At 33.7% G+C, this 23,715-nt stretch overlaps 1 protein-coding gene across 9 annotated transcripts in view; it reads right to left on the reverse strand.

Annotated features, from left to right (window-relative positions):
- Nucleotides 1-23,715, reverse strand: part of inpp4b (inositol polyphosphate-4-phosphatase type II B) — a 192,064-nt gene that overhangs the window by 14,204 nt on the left and 154,145 nt on the right. For all 9 annotated transcript variants that reach the window (XM_051107142.1, XM_051107168.1, XM_051107183.1 and 6 more), the window contains 5 exons: nt 21,610-21,873; nt 14,012-14,150; nt 3,721-3,911; nt 3,375-3,498; nt 108-234 (listed from right to left, as the gene is read on the reverse strand). In XM_051107142.1, the coding sequence (XP_050963099.1) occupies nt 108-234; nt 3,375-3,498; nt 3,721-3,911; nt 14,012-14,150; nt 21,610-21,873 (845 nt within the window). The remainder of the gene's footprint in view (nt 1-107; nt 235-3,374; nt 3,499-3,720; nt 3,912-14,011; nt 14,151-21,609; nt 21,874-23,715) is intronic.

Below are 23,715 nucleotides of genomic sequence, written 5' to 3' on the forward strand. Positions count from 1 at the left end.
GAGACTTGACACAATCAGAAAGTACTACAATTAGGATTTAATGCAAACACCCTGTTCACTCGTATTTCTGTGTATGTGTGTGTGTATGTGTGAGGGGTCTCTCTCACCGTCTACCGCTGACAGTGGGCTGCAGGCTGACAGCTTCCTCAGACGCCGCCTCTGTGATCCTGAAGGTCACTCTGTGCAGGTCACCAATCCCCACTTCCATGTCCTCCAGCATCCCTATTTCCTCACCTGAGTAACAACATCTGTGTTACTACAGTATATACAAGCTATCTACAGTACATGAGGAAATACAATAGACTTATTTTGATTAGAAATAAAGATGCAATTAGGTTCTAAAACGCAAGTTGCCATGCAATACAAGCACTCATATGTATATTGTATAAATGCATAAATACATATATTGCAGTTATCTTCAATTTATCTTTACGTTGTCTATATTCTCTAGGATGTATATCAGTGTAGTATAAGTAGTGTTGAGCAGTTTAGTACAAGTCGTGGGTGAAATGACTGACTTCCAAAAAAGGACAAACCACGAGAGCCCATTTAGCAGAAGCATCTGTAAACTTAAGAGCCCAACTGTTTGGTGTTTTAGGACAGTCTTTAACGGATGACTTCACACGCAAAGCATGGCAAGAATGATAGTGGGCGAAAACCGAAAGTGATTGATAGGAACCATGCCCTTATACATCACTACTTTTTAGTACTGAATGGAGATTGCAACATTGACCAATGAATTAAAAAAGCTGTTTTATGAGAATGTTGTCTCTAACTACTGAAACTAAAACAAAAAAGGTTAAAATAAAATAAACATGAACTGAAACAAAGTATATATTAAAATAAATAATAAATAAATAAATATATTTAAAAAAAATCATTTTAACTTGATGCACTAAAATAATATTCATGAATAAAAACTACACAGCCATATAAAAAAACTAATACAACAAAACAAAATGCCAAAAACTTTCAATAAAGAAAAAAACTAATTCAAAATGATAATAAAAACTATTAACACAACACTAGCACCACCTAACTTCATAACTATCATTCATAACTGCCAACAAACCTTAACCAGGAATGTTGATCCAGGAACATGGTGTACTTCGCTCTCTTAAGGCACACATATTATATCATAACCAACATAGCTCTGTAAACACTGGAGTTACATGGGTACACAGTTGACACAGTAATTTCACCACTGGCACTGCCTCGATGGATTAACTTTATCTGACAAACGCAATCATTCGCGATTACACAAGTCATTCAAACACTTCATTAAACAAAAACAACAGCCTCCAGCTCTTCACACTGCAAGAGATGTGAACTAAGGTCAAAATCTGTATCGTGTTAAGATGCATGTTCATGCACTTGACTGTAATCTGCAATCTAAAACACACGGAACTGCTGGAAATGTGTTTTTTTTTTCAGCAACCACACACAGCTACAGCAATGAGCCACTTCAGACTGAATTACAGTCATTTTACCCCATGTACGGCATGCCATGTAGCAGTAAAAACAGTAGTTAATTCTGTCCTCAGTGACCTGTTGTTTTTATAACAGCTGTATAATAGCATATGGATGTTGATATTACAATTCTGGCTGATAATTACCTTCATGTTATGACTGATAACCAATACATGGTGACAATAAAGTGCTTTGTACTTGTAAAAACAAATCAAAAACAAATCACCAACAACTAACATGAAAATTCAGTATGAAAAATGAATATTCATTTTGAAATTTTCTAAAGATACACATTTAAGTTGTATTAAATTAAGTTTTTAAATATTAAAAACTTAAGTGAGCGTTAGTTGTTGTTACGCGAATGATCCACAGCTGTGTTTTTTGTTTAGTGATAGTTGTTCATGAGTCCCTTGTTTGTCCTGAACAGTTAAACTGCCTGCTGTTCTTCAGAAAAATCCTTCAGGGCCCACAAATTCTTTGGTTTTTGGTAGTTTTGTGTATTTGAACCCTTTCCAACAATGACCGTATGATTTTGAGATCTGTCTTTTCACACTGAGGACAACTGAGGGACTCATATGCAACTATTACAGAAGGATCAAACACTCACTGATGCTCCCGAAGGAAAAACAATGGATTAAGAGCCGAGGGGTGAAAACTTGAGTGTGCATTATTCCTATTTTGCCTAAATATCATATTTTTTTCATTTAGTACTGCCCTTCAGAAGCTACAAAAGATACTTACATGTTTCCCAGAGGACAAAATAATCTTCAAATTCCAAAAGTTTTCACCCCCGGCTCTTAACGCATCGTGTTCCCTTCTGGAGCATCAGTGAGTGTTTGAACCTTCTGTAATAGTTGCATATGAGTCTCTCAGTTGTCCTCAGTGTGAAAAGATGAATCTCAAAATCATACAGTCATTGTTGGAAAGGGTTCAAATACACAAAAATGTTGAAAAAACTTTGTGGGACCTGAAGGATTTTTCTGAAGAACAGCGGGCAGTTTAACTGTTCAGGACAAACAAGGGACTCATGAACAACTATCACTAAACAAAAAAACACAGTTGTGGATCATTCAGGTAACAACACAGTATTAAGAATCAAGCGTATGTAAACTTTTAAAGTGTCATTTCTATAAATTCAACTTTTATTTTCTCTTGTGGACTATATGTAAATGTCTTTTATGTGAAATATCTTATTCAGGTCAGTACTAAATAAACAATAACAACATGCATTTTGTATAATCCCTCTTATTTTGGTGAAATAATTAACATCTTGCAGATTCTGCAAGGTGTATGTAAATTTTTGACTGCGACTGAAACATATATATTTATTATTAAAGGTCCACTGAAGTGCCTTGAAACGTGTAGCGTTATTCTATGTGTTGACGAAATTTCAACTGAACACACACAGACGGCACATATTGAGCAGCTCCGCCCCCTCCTTAAATAGCGCTGCGGCGGTTTGTGTGACAGTAATGCGAAACCAGTTATAAATATGGATATTTTTTTACACAAACACATCAATTCTCTGTTGAAGGCCTTTATTATCCCCCCAGAGTTGTGTGGAGTACTTTTTATGATGGATGGACGCACTTTCAAAATCTCAACACCCACTCACTGCCATTAAAAAACTTGAAAGAGCCAGGACATTTTTTAATATAACTCCAACTGTATTCGTCTGAAAGAAGAAAGTCATATGCATCTTGGATTGCATAACGGTGAGTAAATCATGGGGTGATTTTCATTTTTGGGTGTCTCTTTAATAATAGGCTTATGTTATCCAAGCAACTTAAAAACGTGGCATTTCACATGAAATGTGCGGTATTATATGCATGTTTATCTTTAATCCTTTGTTGCATTCAGCAGGTTATTTTGGTGTGATTGCACATCTGATGGAGGATACTCACTGTAAGTACTCAGCAGGCTCTCAAACTGGGCCACCAACCCAACGGCATGCAGCTGTCTGAGAAAGCCCTTATCCTCCAAACCCGCGTATAATCGCATAACAAATCCACACGCCAGCGCAGCCAGCTGCAAACACACAACGTGTATCTTCACAAATGCCTTTTCAAAACAATTCTTAACAAATGATAACAATGCTGAGAAATTGAGTTAAACACAGCCTGTACTTTTTGGTCTAGTTTTCCATCAGAGTGAGAAAAAAAAACTCTTCTTTCAACACACACTTCACTAAACTGAAGGCCAGATTGTGTGTGTCTGTGATTGTGTAATGAGGAGTGTTTAATCACTCACTGCCTGGCTGAAGACGGCGTCCCGTCTCTGCTGCAGCTGCAGGCCCTGTGCCGTGCTGCACGCCGCTTCCTGGAGCAGGACGAAGCTCACGGAGCGCCTGGCTCTCTCAGCCACTTCTGCCACACATTCCTTCAACGACTGAACCAGGACACCCAGCTGATCCCGCCAAACCGCTAACGTCAGCGGAGGATCTGGAGAAAAATATGGAAACTGTGAGCGGCTTTCCAGTGACTTGTTTTCCAGTTTCTCATAAGCACAAAGATGGTTACTATTATTGAGAATGAAACTGGACTGCAAAAGGTATTAAGTGCTCCAGGGATGACTTTTTTTCTGCTTATTTTCTGCAGGCCAATAAAAAAATCCCTTTGGATATTGGAACCTGGGTGATGCTAACTTTAGGATTAGCCTACCAAAATACATCATCACAATCAAGTTTTTTAAATATTAAAATCTTAAGTGAGCATTAGATGTCTTAAATGTAACATACAGTTGAGGTCAAAAGTTTACATACACCTTGCAGAATCTGCAAAATGTTAATTATTTAACCAAAATATAAGAGATCATACAAAATGCATGTTATATCACACTGAGGGACTCATATGCAACTATTACAGAAGGTACAAACACTCACTGATGCTTCAAAAGAAAAAACAATGCATTGAATTTGAAGATCAGGGAAAATTTAACTTATTTTGTCTTCTGGGAAACATAAGAATCTTCTGTAGCTTCTGAAGGATAGTACTTAATGAAAGCAATACAATATTTAGGTATCTTCATTCTGTTCAAAAGTTTTCACCTTAGTGCATTGTGTTTTCTTCAAACCATGTTTATACTTGCTGTGATTAGAGATTTGGGAGCCCTCATCAAGTTGTCCCGGTAGTATTTTACTATCCAGAAGTAACCAGAACTATTCATTTTCCATGTTATGGCCTAATTTTGGTCAGTTTGGACTACTCCCTTGCAATTGCGTGGTGCCTAAACATGCTACTGGCAAAGTAAACCTTTGTGCAGTTTTGTTCATGATTTTCTGAAGATTATGGCATGCCACAACCAGTCCATGTTGACATTTGTCTAATCTGACTCGTTTGCTCCAAGTGAAAAAAACAAAAAAAACCATAGGAAGCATTTCCATTTCCTTTTGATGAGCTGTTTATTTATGCACGCATGACTGGTTAGTAGCATTATATTATTTGCAATCAGCATTGTGTTTTACCCTGCTGGGTATAGGAAAGGATTTAAGGGAATAATAAAGCTACAAAAGTTTTATAAACAACAATTAGTAAAGTTTTATAATCTACTATTACAACAATGGCAGAGTTGTTTAGGAGGCGACGTTGTTGCAACCTTGCACAACGTTCCCTAAAAGTTGTCTAAAGGTGACGAATATCCTGAACATTTACAGAACATTGGAGACGTTCCTAAAACGTCCTCTTTTGCTTACGAAAGTTCTGGTGCTCAATGTTTGTTATACGACTTTAGGGGGACGTTCCATTTTGGTTATTTTTTGGTCACATAAGAACGTTACAAAGAGGACATTTGGGACATTTACAGAACGTTCTCACATGGTCCTCTTTTAGTCATATAATAACGTTCGCAATATGACTTTAGGAGGACGTTCTATATTGGTTATTCGGTGGTCATATAACAACGTTACAAAGAGGACATTTAGGACGTTAACAGAACGTTCTCACATGGTCCTCTTTTAGATATATAATAACGTTCACAATATGACTTTAGGAGGACGTTCTATATTGGTTATTCTGTGGTCATATAACAACGTTACAAAGAGGACATTTAGGACGTTAACAGAACGTTCTTACATGGTCCTCTTTTAGTCATACAATAACGTTCGCAATATGACTTTAGGACGACGTTCTATTTTGGTTATTCTATGGTCACATAAGAACGTTATAAAGAGGACATTCGGGACGTTAACAAAATACGTTCTTACATGGTCCTCTTTTATATAATAACGTTCACAATATGACTTTAGGAGGACGTTCTATTTTGGTTATTCTATGGTCACATAAGAACGTTATAAAGAGCACATTCGGGACGTTAACAGAACGTTCTCACATGGTCCTCTTTTAGTCATACAATAACGTTCGCAATATGACTTTAGGAGGACGTTCTATATTTGGTCCTCTTTTAGTCATATAATAACATTCACAATATGACTTTAGGAGGACGTTATTCTATGGTCACATAAGAACGTTATAAAGAGGATATTCGGGACGTTAACAGAACGTTCTCACATGGTCCTCTTTTAGTCATACAGTAACGTTCGCAATTTGACTTTAGGACAACGTTCTATTTTGGTTATTCTATGGTCACATAAGAACGTTATAAAGAGGACATTCGGGACGTTAACAGAATACGTTCTTACATGGTCCTCTTTTATATAATAACATTCACAATATGACTTTAGGAGGACATTCTATTTTGGTTATTCTATGGTCACATAAGAATGTTATAAAGAGCACATTCGGGACGTTAACAAAACGTTCTCACATGGTCCTCTTTTAGTCATACAATAACGTTCGCAATATGACTTTAGGAGGACGTTCTATATTTGGTCCTCTTTTAGTCATATAATAACTTTTGCAATATGACTTTAGGAGGACGTTCTGTTTTGGTTATTCTATGGTCACATAAGAACGTTATAAAGAGGACATTTAGGACGTTAACAGAACGTTCTCACATGGTCCTCTTTTTGTCATATAATAACATTCACAATATGACTTTAGGAGGACGTTCTATATTGGTTATTCTGTGGTCATATAACAACGTTACAAAAAGGACATTTAGGACGTTAACAGAACGTTCTCACATGGTCCTCTTTTAGTCATACAGTAACGTTCGCAATATGACTTTAGGAGGACGTTCTATATTTGGTTCTCTTTTAGTTATATAATAACGTTCGCAATATGACTTTAGGAGGACGTTCTATTTTGGTTATTCTATGGTCACATAAGAACGTCAAAAAGAGGACATTCGGGACGTTAACAGAACGTTCTTACATGGTCCTCTTTTAGTCATACAATAACGTTCGCAATATGACTTTAGGAGGATGTTCTATATTGGTTAATCTCTGGTCACATAAGAACGTTTAAAAAAGAGGACATTTTGGATGTTAACAGAACGTTCTCACATGGTCCTCTTTTAGTCATACAGTAACGTTCGCAATATGACTTTAGGAAGACGTTCTATATTTGGTCCTCTTTTAGTTATATAATAACGTTCACAATATGACTTTAGGAGGACGTTCTGTTTTGGTTATTCTATGGTCACATAAGAACGTTATAAAGAGGACATTTAGGACGTTAACAGAACGTTCTCACATGGTCCTCTTTTAGTCATACAGTAACGTTCGCAATATGACTTTAGGAGGACGTTCTATATTTGGTCCTCTTTTAGTTATATAATTTGTTGTCTTTTATTTTTGCGCCCGTTTTGTCTTTCCTTTGATTACTAACGAACACTGTACTGCAGTGAATGCAGTGTTTTCATACTGTGCCCCTTTCTGTGCTTTCCAGACCTGGCCATGTACCCTGCCCTCTTCATACAGGTTGTCATGATGTCATTACAGAAGGTAGGCTTATCTTGAAAAAGGGTTTTCAAATTTGCAGCAGCTGACAGGCCAGAAAAACGTTATAATGGTCACGTTATAATGGTCACGTTATAATGTGATACATTACCAGTTAGAAGTTTTTGAATAGTAAGTTTTTTTTTTAATGTTTTTATTAAAAAAAAAGTCTCGTCTGCTCACCAAGCCTGCATTTATTTGATCCAAAGTACAGCAAAAACAGTAGCATTTTGAAATATTTTTACTATTTAGAATAACTTTTTTTGATTTGAATATATTTTAAAATGTAATTTATTCCTGTGATTTCAAAGCTGCATTCTTTGCACCTTTACTCCAGTCACATGATCCTTCAGAAATCATTCTAATATTCTGATTTGCTGCTCAAAAAACATTTATTATAATTATTATGTTGAAAACAGCAGAGTATATTTTTTCAGCATTTATCTAAAATGGATATCTTTTGTAACTTTATAAATATCTTTATCATCACTTTTGATCAATTTATGGAGCATTTTTGCAAAATGAAAGTGATTAATTCCTTTAATTCTTTCCAAAAAAAATAAAATAAAATAAAATACTGATGCCAAGCTTTTGAATAATACAGTGATAATGATGATCTTTGGATCTTTCTATTCATCAAAGGATCCTGAAAAAATTTACTCAACTGTTTTAATTATTTATAATAATAATAATAAATAAATAAATGTTTCTTGAGCAGCAAATCAGCATATTAGAATGATTTCTGAAGGATCATGTGACACTGAAGACTGGAGTAATGCTAAAAATGTAGCTGAAAAAAATTACAGTTTAAAATATATTCAAATAGAAAGCAGTTATTTTAAATAGTAAAACTATTTCACAGTATTACTGCTTTGGCTGTACTTTGAATCAAATAAATGCAGGCTTGGTGAGACTTCTTTAAAAAAATATTAATAATCTTACTGTTCTAAAACTTTTAACTGGTAGTGTAAGTTCATAGTTTTAACAAGATTTTTTTTTTTCACCATATAAAATATTTTTGTTGTTAGGATATACAAAAATATTTTATAGCGGGAAACTGTTCTATGCAACTATGTTAAACCCACGCATGAAGTATGGAAGTAATCAAAGTGTGTATATCGTATATGAAAAAAATATGTATTAAATATCAAAGTTGAACACAGAAAAGTAAAAATAAATAAATAAATCTTAAGATAAACACATGTGGGTTCTGTGTCAGTGGAAATATCAGTTCACATTTCCAAACATTAATTTTGCCATTAATTGTAATAATCCAGTGAGATTTTTGCTTGCACAATGAGTCTGACAACAGCCAGTGCTCCAAACAGAGATCTGATCTCATCATCATCCAGTCTGTCTGGAATGACATGAAGAAACAGAACAGACAGAGACGGACTAAATCCAGAAAAACTGTGGCAGTGTCTCCAAGACATCCTACCAGCAAAGCTATCTGAAAAACTATTCTCAAGTGCACTTAGGGCAAGAGCAGCTTTAAACACAAAGGATGGTCACAACAAATGTTAATTTAATTTAGTTAATAGAAGTTAATTGATAAATGAAATCTATTTATGACATTATTTTTGACATCATCCTAAAAGGCATTTTTACACAAGTGCCTAGAACTTTTAAGAGTACTGTAGCTTTGTAGGTAGGTCTCTTGAAGCATCTTGGAGAGGTTGCCTCAGTTTTTTCTGTTTATTCATTTCATTCCAGACAGACTGGATAATGTGATGCAGTTGTGCTCATAAGTTTACATACCACTTGCAGAATATGCAAAATATGACAATTATTATGTTATTTTGTATTTAGTACTGTCCTGAATAAGCTATTTCACATAACATGTTTATATATATGTACTCTACGAGACAAAATAATAACTGAATTTATAAAATGACCCCATTCAAAATTCTTAACATTTTGTATATTTTGCAAGTGGTATGAAAACTTATGTGCACAACTGTATATATTGGTCATCTATACTTATACACCTAAGTGTGATTAAAAGCAGTTAAAAAGTAATTGAAGTGATTGCTAAATATTGTTATTTATACTTTTTTCAGGCAGCCGAAGAACAACTTGGGGCACCTCCTGAAAACAGAGACAGTGACTCACACGCGCACACACACACACACACACACACACACACACACAGACACTAAATATATAATTAATATAAATCAATATGTTCTTGTTACTGTTTCACATTATTTGGACACATTTTGATGCTTTACTGTGGAAACTGTCATATCAATAAAGCCAATTTGAAAATAATTTAATTGACTGATAGTTTCCTGTAATGTGTTACTAAAGGTTCTAAAAACATTCAGTAAATGTGAAGGAAGGACCTAAATAGGACCAAAAAAACATTTTAGGCTGGCCCTGCAAATATTATGGGAATGTAGTGTAGAGACTAATAGGGGACTTCCTATAGTAATAACCTAAACGTCCCAAGAACATCCTGAATGTTCTGTGAATGTCCTCCAAATGATGTCCTCTAACCCTTTAAAGAACTCCAGATCATGACCGTCTCGGAACGTCCTGGGAACGTTATTAGGTGACGTCCTTGACACCAACGTGGACGTTCTGACAACGTTTTGGGACATCACATTTCCAAATAAAATATGGTCCCCTAAACGTCCCAAGAACGTCCTGAATGTTCTGTAAATGTCCTCCAAATAACGTCCCCTAACCCTTTAAAGAACTCCAGATCATGACCGTCTCGGAACGTCCTGTGAACGTTACTAGGTGATGTCCTTGACACCAGTGTGGACGTTCTGACAACGTTTTTGGAACGTCACATTTCCAAATAAAATATGGTCCCCTAAACGTCCCAAGAACGTCCTGAATGTTCTGTAAATGTCCTCCAAATAAAGTCCCCCAAACCTTTAAAGAACTCCACATCATGACCATCTCGGAACGTCCTGGGAACATTACTAAATAACGTCCTTGAAACCAGCGTGGACGTTCTGACAACGTTTTGGGAACGTCACATTTCCAAATAAAATATGGTCCCCTAAACGTCCCAAGAACGTCCTGAATGTTCTGTGAAGGTCTTCCAAATAACGTCCCCCAAACCTTTAAAGAACTCCACAACATGACCGTCTCAGAACGTTATGGGGACGTTACTAAACAACGTCCTTGACACCAGTGGGGACGTTCTGAGGACGTTCTGGGAACATCACCTTTCCAAATAAAATATGGTCCCCTAAACGTCCCAAGAATGTGCTGAATGTTCTGTGAAGGTCTTCCAAATAACATCCCCCAAACCTTTAAAGAACTCCACATTGTGACCGTCTCAGAATGTTATGGGGACGTTACTAGGCAACGTCCTTGACACCAACGGGGACGTTCTAAGGACGTTCTGGGAACGTAAAATTTCTAGCGGGGATAAGTGCAGTAAGGAATTCAAAATCATACAGTTCTCTCCTACATGTATAATAAAGCCCACCTGCTGGTAAAATTACAATGCGATTAAAGTGCACTCAGAAGAAAGCGGATCAGGCATTTGTATAAGCTGTGTTCAATGCTTGAGGCATGCATGGGTCTGTTTGTTATCTAAATTCCAGACTAAGACAGCTACAACTCTTATCAAAGTCCTAAAAGCCGCGAAACAGAATTAGATCAAAGTTAGCAGATATGATCTTTTGGGGCACTGAAGTCTTGGATTCCTTGTCTAAATATGGCCTGAAATATATATAAACATTAATGCTTTTGCTCCATCAACAAAAATAGCTCCAAAAAAAACACAGTGTCTCCAAGCAATACATAGTATTGGTGTTTCACCAATGAGTCAGTATTTTTGAATGACCTCTTGAACAAATGATTCAATGATTTTCTCATCACCACAATTACATGCATTGTTTTGCTCCTGACTGAATTAGTGTTTTTAAATTAATTGGATGAACGAACAACTCAAATTCCCCTTAAAACTTAAAAAGGCAGTCACCTAATTTGTTGCTGAATGAATTAATATTTGTGAATGAATCGGTTGAACAAATGATACAATGATTAACTCACATAATAGAAGCCACTTGTTTAATTCCTGACTGAATCTATGCTTTTGAACGAATCGCTTGAATGACAAATTCTATTAATGACAGCTACTTCATTCCTAAATATATTTTTAAAAGAAACTGGTTGAAAAATGACACAATGATTTGCTCACTCATTTCATTTCTGATTGAATCAAAGTTTTTGGATGAATCAGTTGATCGAACACTTCAATCACTCGTTCAAACAAATAAATTCATGTTTGTGAACAAACCGGTTGAGCAAACGATTTAATGACTCATAAAGAGAGTCACATGCTTAGTTCCTGACTGAATCAGTGTTTTTGAATGAATTGCTGAATGAACAATTTAACTTCCCCTTTAAAAGACAGTCACTTAATTTGCTGCTGAATTAATTAATGTTTTAGAACTGACTGATTGAACATAAGATACAATGACTCGCTCATAACAACAATTTCTCACTGAATCAAAGTTTTTGGATGAATCATTTGAATGAACGATTCAGTGGCTTACTTAAACCAACGATTCAGCAACTGTCTCATAAAGACAGTTACTTAATCCATCGCTGAATGAATTAATGTTTGTAAATGAAATGGTTGAGCAAATGATTCAGTAAAAGCAGCCACTTCATTCCTGAATTCATGAGAGTGTTAAAAACAAACCAGTTGATAATTTGATTTAATGATTTAATACTTTGATTTTTTTTTATGTTTTATTTTTAACCACATCACTAATCACAGAAATGATTCATTATCCATTTCTACAATTTTATACTTTGAAGTAAAACTGTATAATTTCACTAATCACTGTTAACATATTTAATAAAGCCTGCTAACATGTTCAGGCACCTGACATTTTCTTCATAAAAACCAATTCTAAATGTCAGACAAAACTGCCCTGTTGAAATTTCACAGGCACTAGCTTGTTATTCTTGCAATTTGTGCATGAGGAGATCACTAAAATCTTTAATCTACACTCTGGATCTGCCTCTCTCCTTTCATGCGCTTCTGTTTTGCAACAAGCTCTGCGTATGAATGTTTGCATTAGTCATCAGATTTTTGGCAGTATTATCCTCATTTGCATGGAGTGACTTTTTTCCGTGACCCCATTTTACATTACAAATAACATTCAAGTGCAATAACTTGGTTTCCACCCAGGGTGTACTTACACTATTACAAGAATTGCCCTCCTTATTTAATTTCCTTATTTTTCGTGTGCATGACACGAGACATCAACCTTAAACCGGTCCAACATCATTTCATCATGCTTTTGAATGATGGCTGATTTCACGTGTCATGTGAAGTATTTGCACAGGCACAATAATGTTTTACATAATACGTGTAATGTTGACATTGTTGCACAAAATGTAAATACTTCTGACAGAGATCTTGCAAGCATGCAATCTTGTGTGAGAAAACATTAGCTGACATTTGCATTCTTCTTAACAAATGATTGAGTGCTTTTGCTACATGAAAGCTATGAAACTGCTGCAATGAAAAAATACGAACAAAGCGCACTGCATTTACAAAATCTATCATAAATAATCAGTATCCAATTGCTTTAACATGACCTAAAGGCTTTGCCTGTTTGCTATGAATTCCAACTTGTATGTAAAGTGTAATATGAGCATAAAAAAACATCATTGCCTTTCAGTAAATTGGTTATATTGTGAACTGCAACAGGCAGACTCTCAACATGTAGTTTCACAAAATGTCCAAGCGGTGGCAACATTGGCTGCATTAAAAACACTGCAGTTTTGTGCTCTTGCACTGCTTGTCATCAGCTGTACAGTTTGTTTCACACTTTAATAGCACTGAGTGTCAGAAGCTTCCTTTAACTATTCCTGTCTGACAGAAGATCCATGGATGGTGCTAATATTCATCTCTTAACTGGCAGATGTGACATGTGCTCGAAAAAAGGCGTGGGTTGTTTTTAAACCATGAAAAAAGTACAACCAGTGAGCATGCAGTGAAAAATTCTCACAGAGAACATCTCGAGTGGATAATTTGCATTAGAAGCTTTTCTTGTTGTCTTTTTGAAATATTATTATTAAAACTACGAGGAACAAAATTACGACATATCTTCATATTTTTCTGCACAAAATAACAAAATTAGGTCAAACTTAAAGCCTTTATGTATAATGCATATAGAGGAATTAAAATGCATTATTAAATTCATTATTAGATTCCTTGTTACATCTAAAACAGATTGTTTGTCTTGTGTTTTAATGCATTTTATTTTTTTAATGTGTACTTATACAAATATACACTGTGGTGCATGCAAGGCATAATTAATGCATTAAAATACTTATATAAAGGCTTCAAATAAAGTGTTCAAAAATTCAAATGATAATTCAAATGCAATTTTAAAACCTCATTATGTGGAGCAAAAACAGCCATGTTCATAAGCAATCCAGAGCAACATTATAATTAATTTAGAAAAGCATGATATTGAAATGATACTTGTTTATTTGCCCATTGTTCATGCTTCTCATGCTCCTTATGCTCCTTAAAAGGAAATGGAATCCCCTTTAGGCAGTTAATTAATCATTCAAGCAGCTATTTGGAATATTTGACGTATTACTTTAGCATTTATTCATTTGCTGGTTCACTCCGGCTGAAGTCATGAGTTGTGATTGATTGTTTGAGCATTTCTAATCATTGTAGGTTGAGTTTGTCATTGGTCAGGGACGTACCGGGACTGTGTGAGGTGATGACGTCAGCCAACGTGTGGCCTGGTGCTGATTCCTGGTTGTTGTTGTCTTGTTCCTGTAGTTTATCCACCAGAGCGATGACGCAATTCAAACTCTTCGCCACACTGGCCCAGACCCTGTCCTAGAAGAGCCAAAGCAAACATTAGATATCCTACCTGACATGTAGTGTAAATATGAGTTTATTTGCTAAATGATCAGCAATGGGTGTGCCATTTTTGTACTCAGTACAAACATGGAACAATAATATTTTATGAGATTTGATCTCATTTAATGTGCCTGTCACTCCCAAAGCTCTGCAGTGTGTGTGTGGTCTAGAAAGCAGGCTCATATAGTAATAATATAGTAATATAGCATAATAGCATATGCATAATATAAACATATCTACAGTTGAAGTCAAAAGTTTACAGAATCAGATTTTCAGAATCTGCAAAATGTTACCAAAATAAGAGGGATCATACCAAATGCATGTTGTTTTTTATTTAGTACTGACCTGAATAAGATATTTCACATAAAAGACATTTACATATAGTCCACAAGAGAAAATAATAGTTGAATTTATAAAACTGATCCCGTTCAAACGTTTTCATACACTTGACTCTTAATACTGTGTTGTTACCTGAATGATCCACAGCTGTATTTTGTTTTTTTGTTTAGTGATAGTTGTTCATGAGTCCCTTGTTTGTCCTGAACAGTTAAACTGCCTGCTGTTCTTCAGAAAAATCCTTCAGGTCCCACATTTTTTTTTTGTTTTTTCAGCATTTTTGTGTATTTGAACCCTTTCAAACAATGACTGTATGATTTTGAGATCCATCTTTTCACACTGAGGACAACTGAGAGACTCATATGCAACTATTACAGAAGGTTCAAACACTCACTGATGCTCCAGAAGGAAAAACAACGCATTAAGGACTATAAGTGGACTATATGTAAACATCTTTTATGTGAAATATCTTATTCAGGTCAGTACTAAATAACAAAAATAACATGCATTTTGTATGATCCCTCATATTTTGGCAAAATAATTAACATCTTGCAGATTCTGCAAGGTGTATGTAAACTTTTGTAGATGTAAAAAGTATAATATATAAAAAATAGTAGAAAATTTTAATTTATTTTATTGTATAAAAAAAAATTAGAAATTTAATTTAAAAAATCTAAACTATAAATGTGTGAAAGGTAAACTGTAAAAAAAAAACAAAAAACAAATGTGACCCTGGACTACAAAACCAGTCATAAGGGGAAATTTTTTTTGAAAATGAGATTTGAAACAATGTGACAATCTGGTATCTGAGGGTGCAAAAAAATCAAAATATTGAGAAAATCGCCTTTAAAGTTGTCCAAATGAAGAAAATAAAATTGATAATAACAATGTATTTTTGGTTATTGCTATTAATTATTTGTATTAAATTATATATATTTTACATTTTTTAAATAAAAAAATATTGTTTATTAATATTTTATACTATTTTATAACTATTATATATGTGTGACAGGTCATATAAATGTATTAATCTTACATATTTAATATAAATATGTAACAGTAAAATATTCATATACACATATACACAATATTCACAAACACATATATGTAAAAAAATGTTAATACTGAACAGATTAGCTATGAAGGGTTACTATATATTTTTAGGATCATTTAGACGTAGTTTCTGTAGCTGTGCTCGACTCTTTTCCACAAGTTTCTTCCGCATCCAAAAGATGACATGTTTCCGACCACCTCTTTTTGGCTTCTGGGCCCTTATTACAGAAACTTCCTATCTTAAATCTTAAATTAACATCTAGACGAGTTCAACAGAACGTTTACAGTTCCTAATTGAAATTCGGCACGGTTACTAAGGATGTTTCTGTAATACGGCTCCTGATCTCATTAAAACCACTGCAGAAAGCGGCACACACACACACACACACACCGCAGACCGCAACCACTCCAACTGTCAGACACAGTTCAACTTCAGCTCAGGTTTAATATGCTGCTCTTAGTCACCACAAAAAAACTTTTTTTGCTCAGAAATATAATCTAGAGATCCAAAAGATAAGATGCTCTTACAACCAAAAGAGGAAAACAAATGCATACATTTGAGACCTCAAAAGTAAAATATACTCAAAATAGAGTGTGTGTTTGCTCTTTCTATTTTATTGTACTTTTTTATGGAGAGAGAACCAATAAAACGACTTCTCATAATTTATAATTAAGCACTTACAGGTTACTCCTACTACATTTATGCAAATTGGCTGACAGAAATAAAACAATATGAGCATAAAACATCCTGACAGGAAAAATGACAGCATACTTCCGCTATTAATATTAGGAAAATTCATCATCTTAATACAGAGCAAACTTCACGCAGGGTTTCTCTTTCCCTCCTGTGAGCGGCGCTCAAGGGCACGCAAGTTATTCTGCCATTGATTAGAGATGCTCGTCTTATCTTGGCCTCTAATCCTCTCCTGTTAGCCACAGTTATGACACACACACACACTCTTGAAGGCAATTACAAGAGGCAGACACCACATCTTCAAATCCACGTTTCACAGCACCACTGACTAAACAAACACAACACACTCTATATGTGATTTGAGTTTGTGGCCATCCTTCAGTTTGTGTGGGAAAGCTTTCCACTAACATAGCGGTACAATGCAGATGTCACCGGCTCGGTTGCTAACCTGATCCCTGTCTCGCCTCTGGTGCTGTGGAATGACTGAACCTCTCAAGATCCTATCAAATAAGTCTGAGCTCAAGCACTGTCGGACTCTGAAGAGCTGCAGACACAGGCAGCACATGTACAGAGTATGGAAGCCCGTTTCCGCCACTAAATAAAAAATGTAAAAAGATAATTGTGCATTTTTATCTTGCACTTCTGATTTCACAGCAAACAACTGTGCGTTTGTATTTCACAATTCAGAGAAAAGCAGGCAGAATTGCAAGATATAAACTCGCAAATGCGAGAAAAAAGTCAGATTTTTTTCTCAGAATTGTGTTTATATCCTACAATTCTGACTTTATAACTCACAGTTTTGAGTTTATATCTTGCGATTCAGACTGCTTTTCTCAGAATTGCGAGATATAAACTCATAACTATGAGTTACAAAGTCAGAATGGTAGGATGAACTTGCAACTGAGAGAAAAAAGTCCAAACTGTGAGAAAAAAGTCACAATTAAGTTTTTTATTCAGTGGCAGAAACAGGCTTGCATAGCGGGGAGGCTGAACAACTAAAGGCTGGAATACACTACACAACTTTTCCCAGATTTTGGCTCGGAGAAAGCTTGTTGCTGAAAGTCAAAGCCAGTGTTGCCAACTTAGCAATTTTGTTGATAGATTTAGCAACATTTAAGACTACTCCAGCAACTTTTTCTTCGAAAAGCAGCAACAAATTTAGCTGTTTTAAATTTTTTTGGCAACTTTTAGCAACTGTGACTCCAATGACAAAAAAGCACACATTTTCCCTCCAAATTACACAAATAGAGGAAATCAAACATGTCTAGAAGTACACAAATCACAAGAATTATTAATAATAAATAATATTTGTTCATTTATGTTAATAACACATTGTTATTTGTTTGTTGAATTAAGTTGCTAGTTGCAATTGTTCAATAATGTTTGTTCACTTATGATAATAACACATTGTTATTAGTTTGTACCTACATTTGTTGATCAGTTAAAAATATGTAGAAAAATGGAAAAGGTACTAGTAATTTTTAAATTCAGGTAAAACCTGAACAAAAAGGACAAAAAAGACAAACAAGACACGCCGCTTCTTCTGAAAAACAACAACAACAACAACAACAACAACAACATATGATTCAATTAATCTTCAGAGTCATGCGAATATTGAAAAGACTGCTAGAAAAATAAAGAGCAGGACGGTCTCATTTATATTCGCAGGTACTTGTACATATGTATATTTTTGTACGTTTGGAGAAACTCTCAAAGTAGGCGATGTCCAAAAGTCTGATTTCACACATTGTCTCATGAATAAATCATAATAAACTTGATCTGAGAAACTTTAATGTCAAGTTTATTTATAAATGAAATCAAGATGAGACTAATAAAAGTGAAAGTCCTTAGCACTATTTGTGACTGAAGTTAATTATCAAAGCTTAAGAAATATGATTTTTGTTAATAAAAAAAAAAAATGTATAATTGACAGCAAAGACTTTTAGGTAGCTGACTATCTAAAACTATTTAAACTTTACAATTCATTAATAATAATGCGTAATTATATATTTAAATTAAATGTATAAAAAGCACACATTTTCCCTCTAAATTACACAAACAGAGGAAATCAAACATATCTAGCAGTACACATTTCACGTAAATTAAGTTGCTAGTTGCAATTGTTCAATAATATTTGTTCATTTACGATAATAACACACTGTTATAAGTTTGTACCTACACTTGCTGATCAGATAAAAATATGTAGAAAAATGGAAAAGGTACTAGTAATTTTTAAATTCAGGTAAAATCTGTAAAAAAAAAATCAACAGAAAATTCCTTCAAATAAACAGTACATTGTGCCCTATTTTACACTTTTCTAAAAGTGTAGCATACTACCTAACTTCTAATATACTGCTTATAACAAATGCATAAAAATTATTAAATATTAAATTAATGTTTTTCAAAAATTGAATATTGATAATCAATGGGTCATAAACTGATTCTTCAAACAGCTGAATATTAAGTGCCTTACATTTTAGACACAACAGTTCTTGTTTTTGCTGTATTTTGGCAATGAAAGTAGTTCCAAACAAAGTCACAGCAGAGCTGTTTTGCATCTCTGAGCAACACACAAGGTGTTTAGTTACTAAAACAATCAGACGTTTAAAGTATGACTCAGTGACTCACTCATGTAGTGATTTCCTGCCACCTACTGGCGATTTAGCTTTATAGTTAAAGTATATTTTCCTCTTTTCCCCCCCAATACATTTTAAATATCAATATTAAATTTTTTAAACATCAAAACAATAATTATGCATTTGTAACTACAGGTTAAATGCATTCATGGCTGTGTAAATGCATCTAAATGCCGATTCTGTTCCACCTCTGCATTGCAAACAAATTTGGTGGATCCTGATTTAATTTGATTGGTAACAGCCAAAGAACCAGCACAATAGGACATAAAGCAAAATACTGTCTAATTATCATTCTAGACAAAGTGCCAGAAAATATCGAGATATCATTTTCGTTGTCATTATCGCACATCCCTAGTTGACACATTTTTAGCTTTACACTACACTTGCATCCAGTAGGAGGATATCAAACATGTTTTGACATTTTGAGCCAATTTTAGAGTACATTCTGTTTTAATTTTTCATGCATCTCAAATGTTAAGGTTATAACTGAATCTGTCTAAAAAAATATATTTTATTAGAGTTATTTTTAAAGCCCTCAATGTACTGCCATTATAGATATGCTGAAAACTGACCAAAATTAAAAAATAATTTGTTTATAATATCTGCACAGGAGGGTATGGAAGCCCATTTTTGCCACTGAATAAAAAAAATTAAAAAAAGGTTATTGCAACTTCTTATTTCACAGTTCTGACTTTTTTCTCAGAACTGCGTGATATAAACTCGCAATTGCGAGTCAGAATTGCATGATGTGTGACCCTGGACCACAAAACCAGTCTTAAGTAGCAGGGGTATATTTGTAGCAATAGCCAACAATTGATTGTATGGGTCAAAATTATTGATTTTTTTTTATGCCAAAAATCATTAGGATATTAAATAAAGATCATGTTCCACGAAGTCTCAATTTCAAAAAATTGACCCTTATGACTTCAAGGTCACATATACAGTTTATTAATCTGACTTTTTCATGCAATTCTGACTTTTTCTCAGAATTCTATGATATAAACTCGCAACTGCATGTTATAAAGTTATTTAGCGTTTAAAGTTCATAAAAAATTGCGTCAGAATTTGAGTTCATATCATGCAATTCTGGCGTTATTTCTGAGAATTGCGTGATATAAACTCACAATTGTGGGAAAAAAGTCAGAATTGCGTGATATATAGATTATTAGTCTGACTTTTTCATGCAATTCTGACCTTTTTCTCAGAATTGTGAGGTATAAACTCACAACTGCATGTTATGAAGTTATAAAAGCTAATATAATTGAGAATATAAACTTGCAATTCTGAGAAACAGTCAGAATTGTGAGTTTATATCATGCAATTTTGACTTTATTTCTCAGAATTGTGAGACGCATTCTGACTGTAACTCGCTATTGTGAGTTTATATCCCACAATTCTGTGAAAAAAGGTCAGAATTGTGAGTTTATATCATGCATCTCTGACTTTATTTCTCAGAATTGTGTGATATAAACTCCTAATTGCAAGAAAAAGTCAGAATTGCATGATATGTAGTTTATAAGTCTGACTTTTTCATGCAATTCATTTTTTTTTTCACAATTTTGAGACATACTCGCAAATGCATGTTATAAAGTTAGAACTGCAAGACATAAACTCACAATTCTGACTTTTTTCTCAGAATTGCGTGATATAAATTCACAATTGTGGGAAAAAGTCAAAATTGCGTGATATATAGTTTATTAGTCCGAATTTTCATGCAATTCTAACCTTTTTCTCAGAATTATGAAACTTATGAAGTTAACAGCGAATATAACTGAGAATATAAACTTGCAATTCTGAGAAAAAAGTCAGAATTGTGAGTTTATATCATGCAATTTTGACTATTTCTCATAATTGTGAGATGCAGTTTTGCAATTCTGACTTTATAACTCGCTATTGTAAGTTTATATCCCACAATTCTGACTTTATTTCTCAGAATTGCGTGATATAAACTCCCAACTGTAGTTTATTAGTCTGACTTTTTCACAATTTTTTAACATAAACTCGCAATTGCATGTTATAATGTTAGAAATGCAATATATAAACTCACAATTCTGAGAAAAAAAATCTAAATCATGAGAAAAAATTGTAATTGCGAAAAAACAAGTAAAAACTGTAAGACAGAAAGTCACAATTACCTTTTGTTTTATTTTTTATTCAGTGACAGAAATGGGCTTCCATTGACTTATTTTAAAAAAAAAGTAAAGAAAAAAGTAATCATTTATGTAATCGGATTACTTTTTTCCAAGTAACTAGTAAAGTAACATCACTTTGAAAGCAGGATTTTTTTTTCAAGCAAGTAAAGCAAATAACTTTTTTTTCCATTTATTCACTGACACGTTTCCTGTCCCTGTGTTGAGAGAAATCGGGCGTAAGTGCAGAGGCACTTCCTTCAGCCTGAGGCTTATTCTTTCCACTTTTAGTGTGAAAGGGCCTTTACAGTTGACAAAAATATAACTTTTGTTTTGTTTTTTTAATAAAATAGGCAAGCCAAGCTTGGGTGACAAAAAGTAACACGAAAGTAACGTAATGCATTACTTTCCATAAAAAGTCATTAAGTAACATAATTAGTTATTTTGATTTACAGAGTAATGGAGTATTGTAGAGCATTACTTTTAAAAGTAACTCTTCCCAACACTGTTGGCTTTGCACCAAAATGAGTTGACAAACATCAGCATATTGGGGAAAAAACCCAATATCGAGAAGTGAAAGCACTTGCCCATTCCTCCTCGTCGTACTCTTTGTGGTGCGGGATGGAGTCGGAGCGGACGGGAGACACTTTGCTTTCTTTCTGCGGCGTCTTAGATCCGTCCACATTGTTGCAGACGCCGTGTGGCTCCTCTGCGGCGCCGGGGCGCGGCCCGGCCGGGCTGGACGGTGCAGAGCTCTGACTCTTGCTGACGTATCCGGGACGGGCGGCGTGCAGCGCCAGGAGAGCGCTCTTCACTAACTCATCCTTCAGAGCGTGAACAAACTGCTCCGTCTGCAGAGACACAGAGAAAAGAGCGGGTTTGATAAGCCAGCGTTTAATAAGCAACATTTCATTAAACTGCAGCGCAGCATAAGAGTGTGTGACGAAGATTAAAGGGACGGGACGAGACACGCATCAGAAAACTAATAAGCAGACAAGAGCCAACAGCGATGGCACCGTCGATACAGACGTGAAAGAAAGAGCAAGAAGAATTAGAGACACAAAAGACACGCCACTTCTTCTGAAACAACAACAACAACAACATATGATTCAATTAATCTTCAGAGTCATGCGAATATTGAAAAGACTGCTAGAAAAACAAAGAGCAGGACGGTCTCATTCATATTCGTAGGTACCTGTACATATGTATATTTTTGTACGTTTGGAGAAACTCTCAAAGTAGGCGACGTCCAAAAGTCTGATTTCACACATTGTGAGTCTCATGAATAAATCATGACAAACTTGATCTGAGAAATTTTAATGTCAAATTTATTTATAAATGAAACCAAAATGAGACCAATAAAAGTGAAAGTCCTTAGCACTATTAGTGACTGAATTTTATTATCAAAGCTTAAGAAATATGACGCTTGTTAGTAATAAAAATGTATAATAATTGACAGCAAAGACTTTTGCCATCTAAAACTATTTAAACTTTACAAATCATTAATAATTATATCTATTAAAAAAAAAAAAAAAAAAAAAAAAAAAATATATATATATATATATATATATATATATATATATATAAAACAATTGACAGGTATACAAGTATAATAACAATAAATTCAATATATATAATAGCTTTAATAACTTAATAACAATATTAATAATATTAATACTAATTATTATTATTACATTGCAAAATGTATAATATAATATAATTATAATAACATATATAATAATATAATTGATATATATATATATATATATATATATATATATATATATATAATAGCTTTAATAAATTCATAATTTCAGAATAATAATAAATATAATTCTTATTATATATAGCAAAGTTTTATTAATTATTTATTTAATAATTATGCATTGCAGTTTCAATAACTTCATGTCACAAATATCTTTCTCATTGCCTTAAAATTAACAAACAATGTGGAAAAAAAAAATTATATATATATACACACACACACATATATTTATATATTTATATATATATATTGTTGTTTGGTTAACATGATAGCTCTATAAATAAATAAACAGTTCATATATATATATATATATATATATATACACACACACATAAATATATTATATATTATCTATTTTATATTATTTAGAAATTCTTGTTGGTAATAACTGTGTATAACAATTGACAGCATAAGGTAACTGACACGTCCATCTACAACTATTTTAAATGTTTAATTTAATAATTAATTTACAATTAATATGACATTATATATATATATGTATATATTAAAAATATACACACACACACACACACACACACACACATATATAATAGCTTTAATAACTTAATAATAATAATAATAATATAGCCAAGTTTATTTTATAATTATTCATTATTTATTTCATAATTATGCATGCACTTTTAATAACTTCATATGTGACAAATATCATTCTCATTGACTTAAAATTAACAATCAAACAATCTGAAAATATTTAATCGCAAAATTATAAATATTTTAATCTCTAAAAAATAAAATAATTTAACTAAGCTGATTAAAAAGTGTTTTAGAACTATATAGCTTAGTGCATCTATCTATCTATCTATCTATCTATCTATCTATCTATCTATCTAACTATCTATCTATCTATCTATCTATCTATCTATCTATCTATCTATCTAACTATCTATCTATCTATCTATCTATCTAT

Source organism: Labeo rohita, chromosome 1, assembly GCF_022985175.1.
Source record: "Labeo rohita strain BAU-BD-2019 chromosome 1, IGBB_LRoh.1.0, whole genome shotgun sequence".
NCBI classification, from domain to species: domain Eukaryota; kingdom Metazoa; phylum Chordata; class Actinopteri; order Cypriniformes; family Cyprinidae; genus Labeo; species Labeo rohita.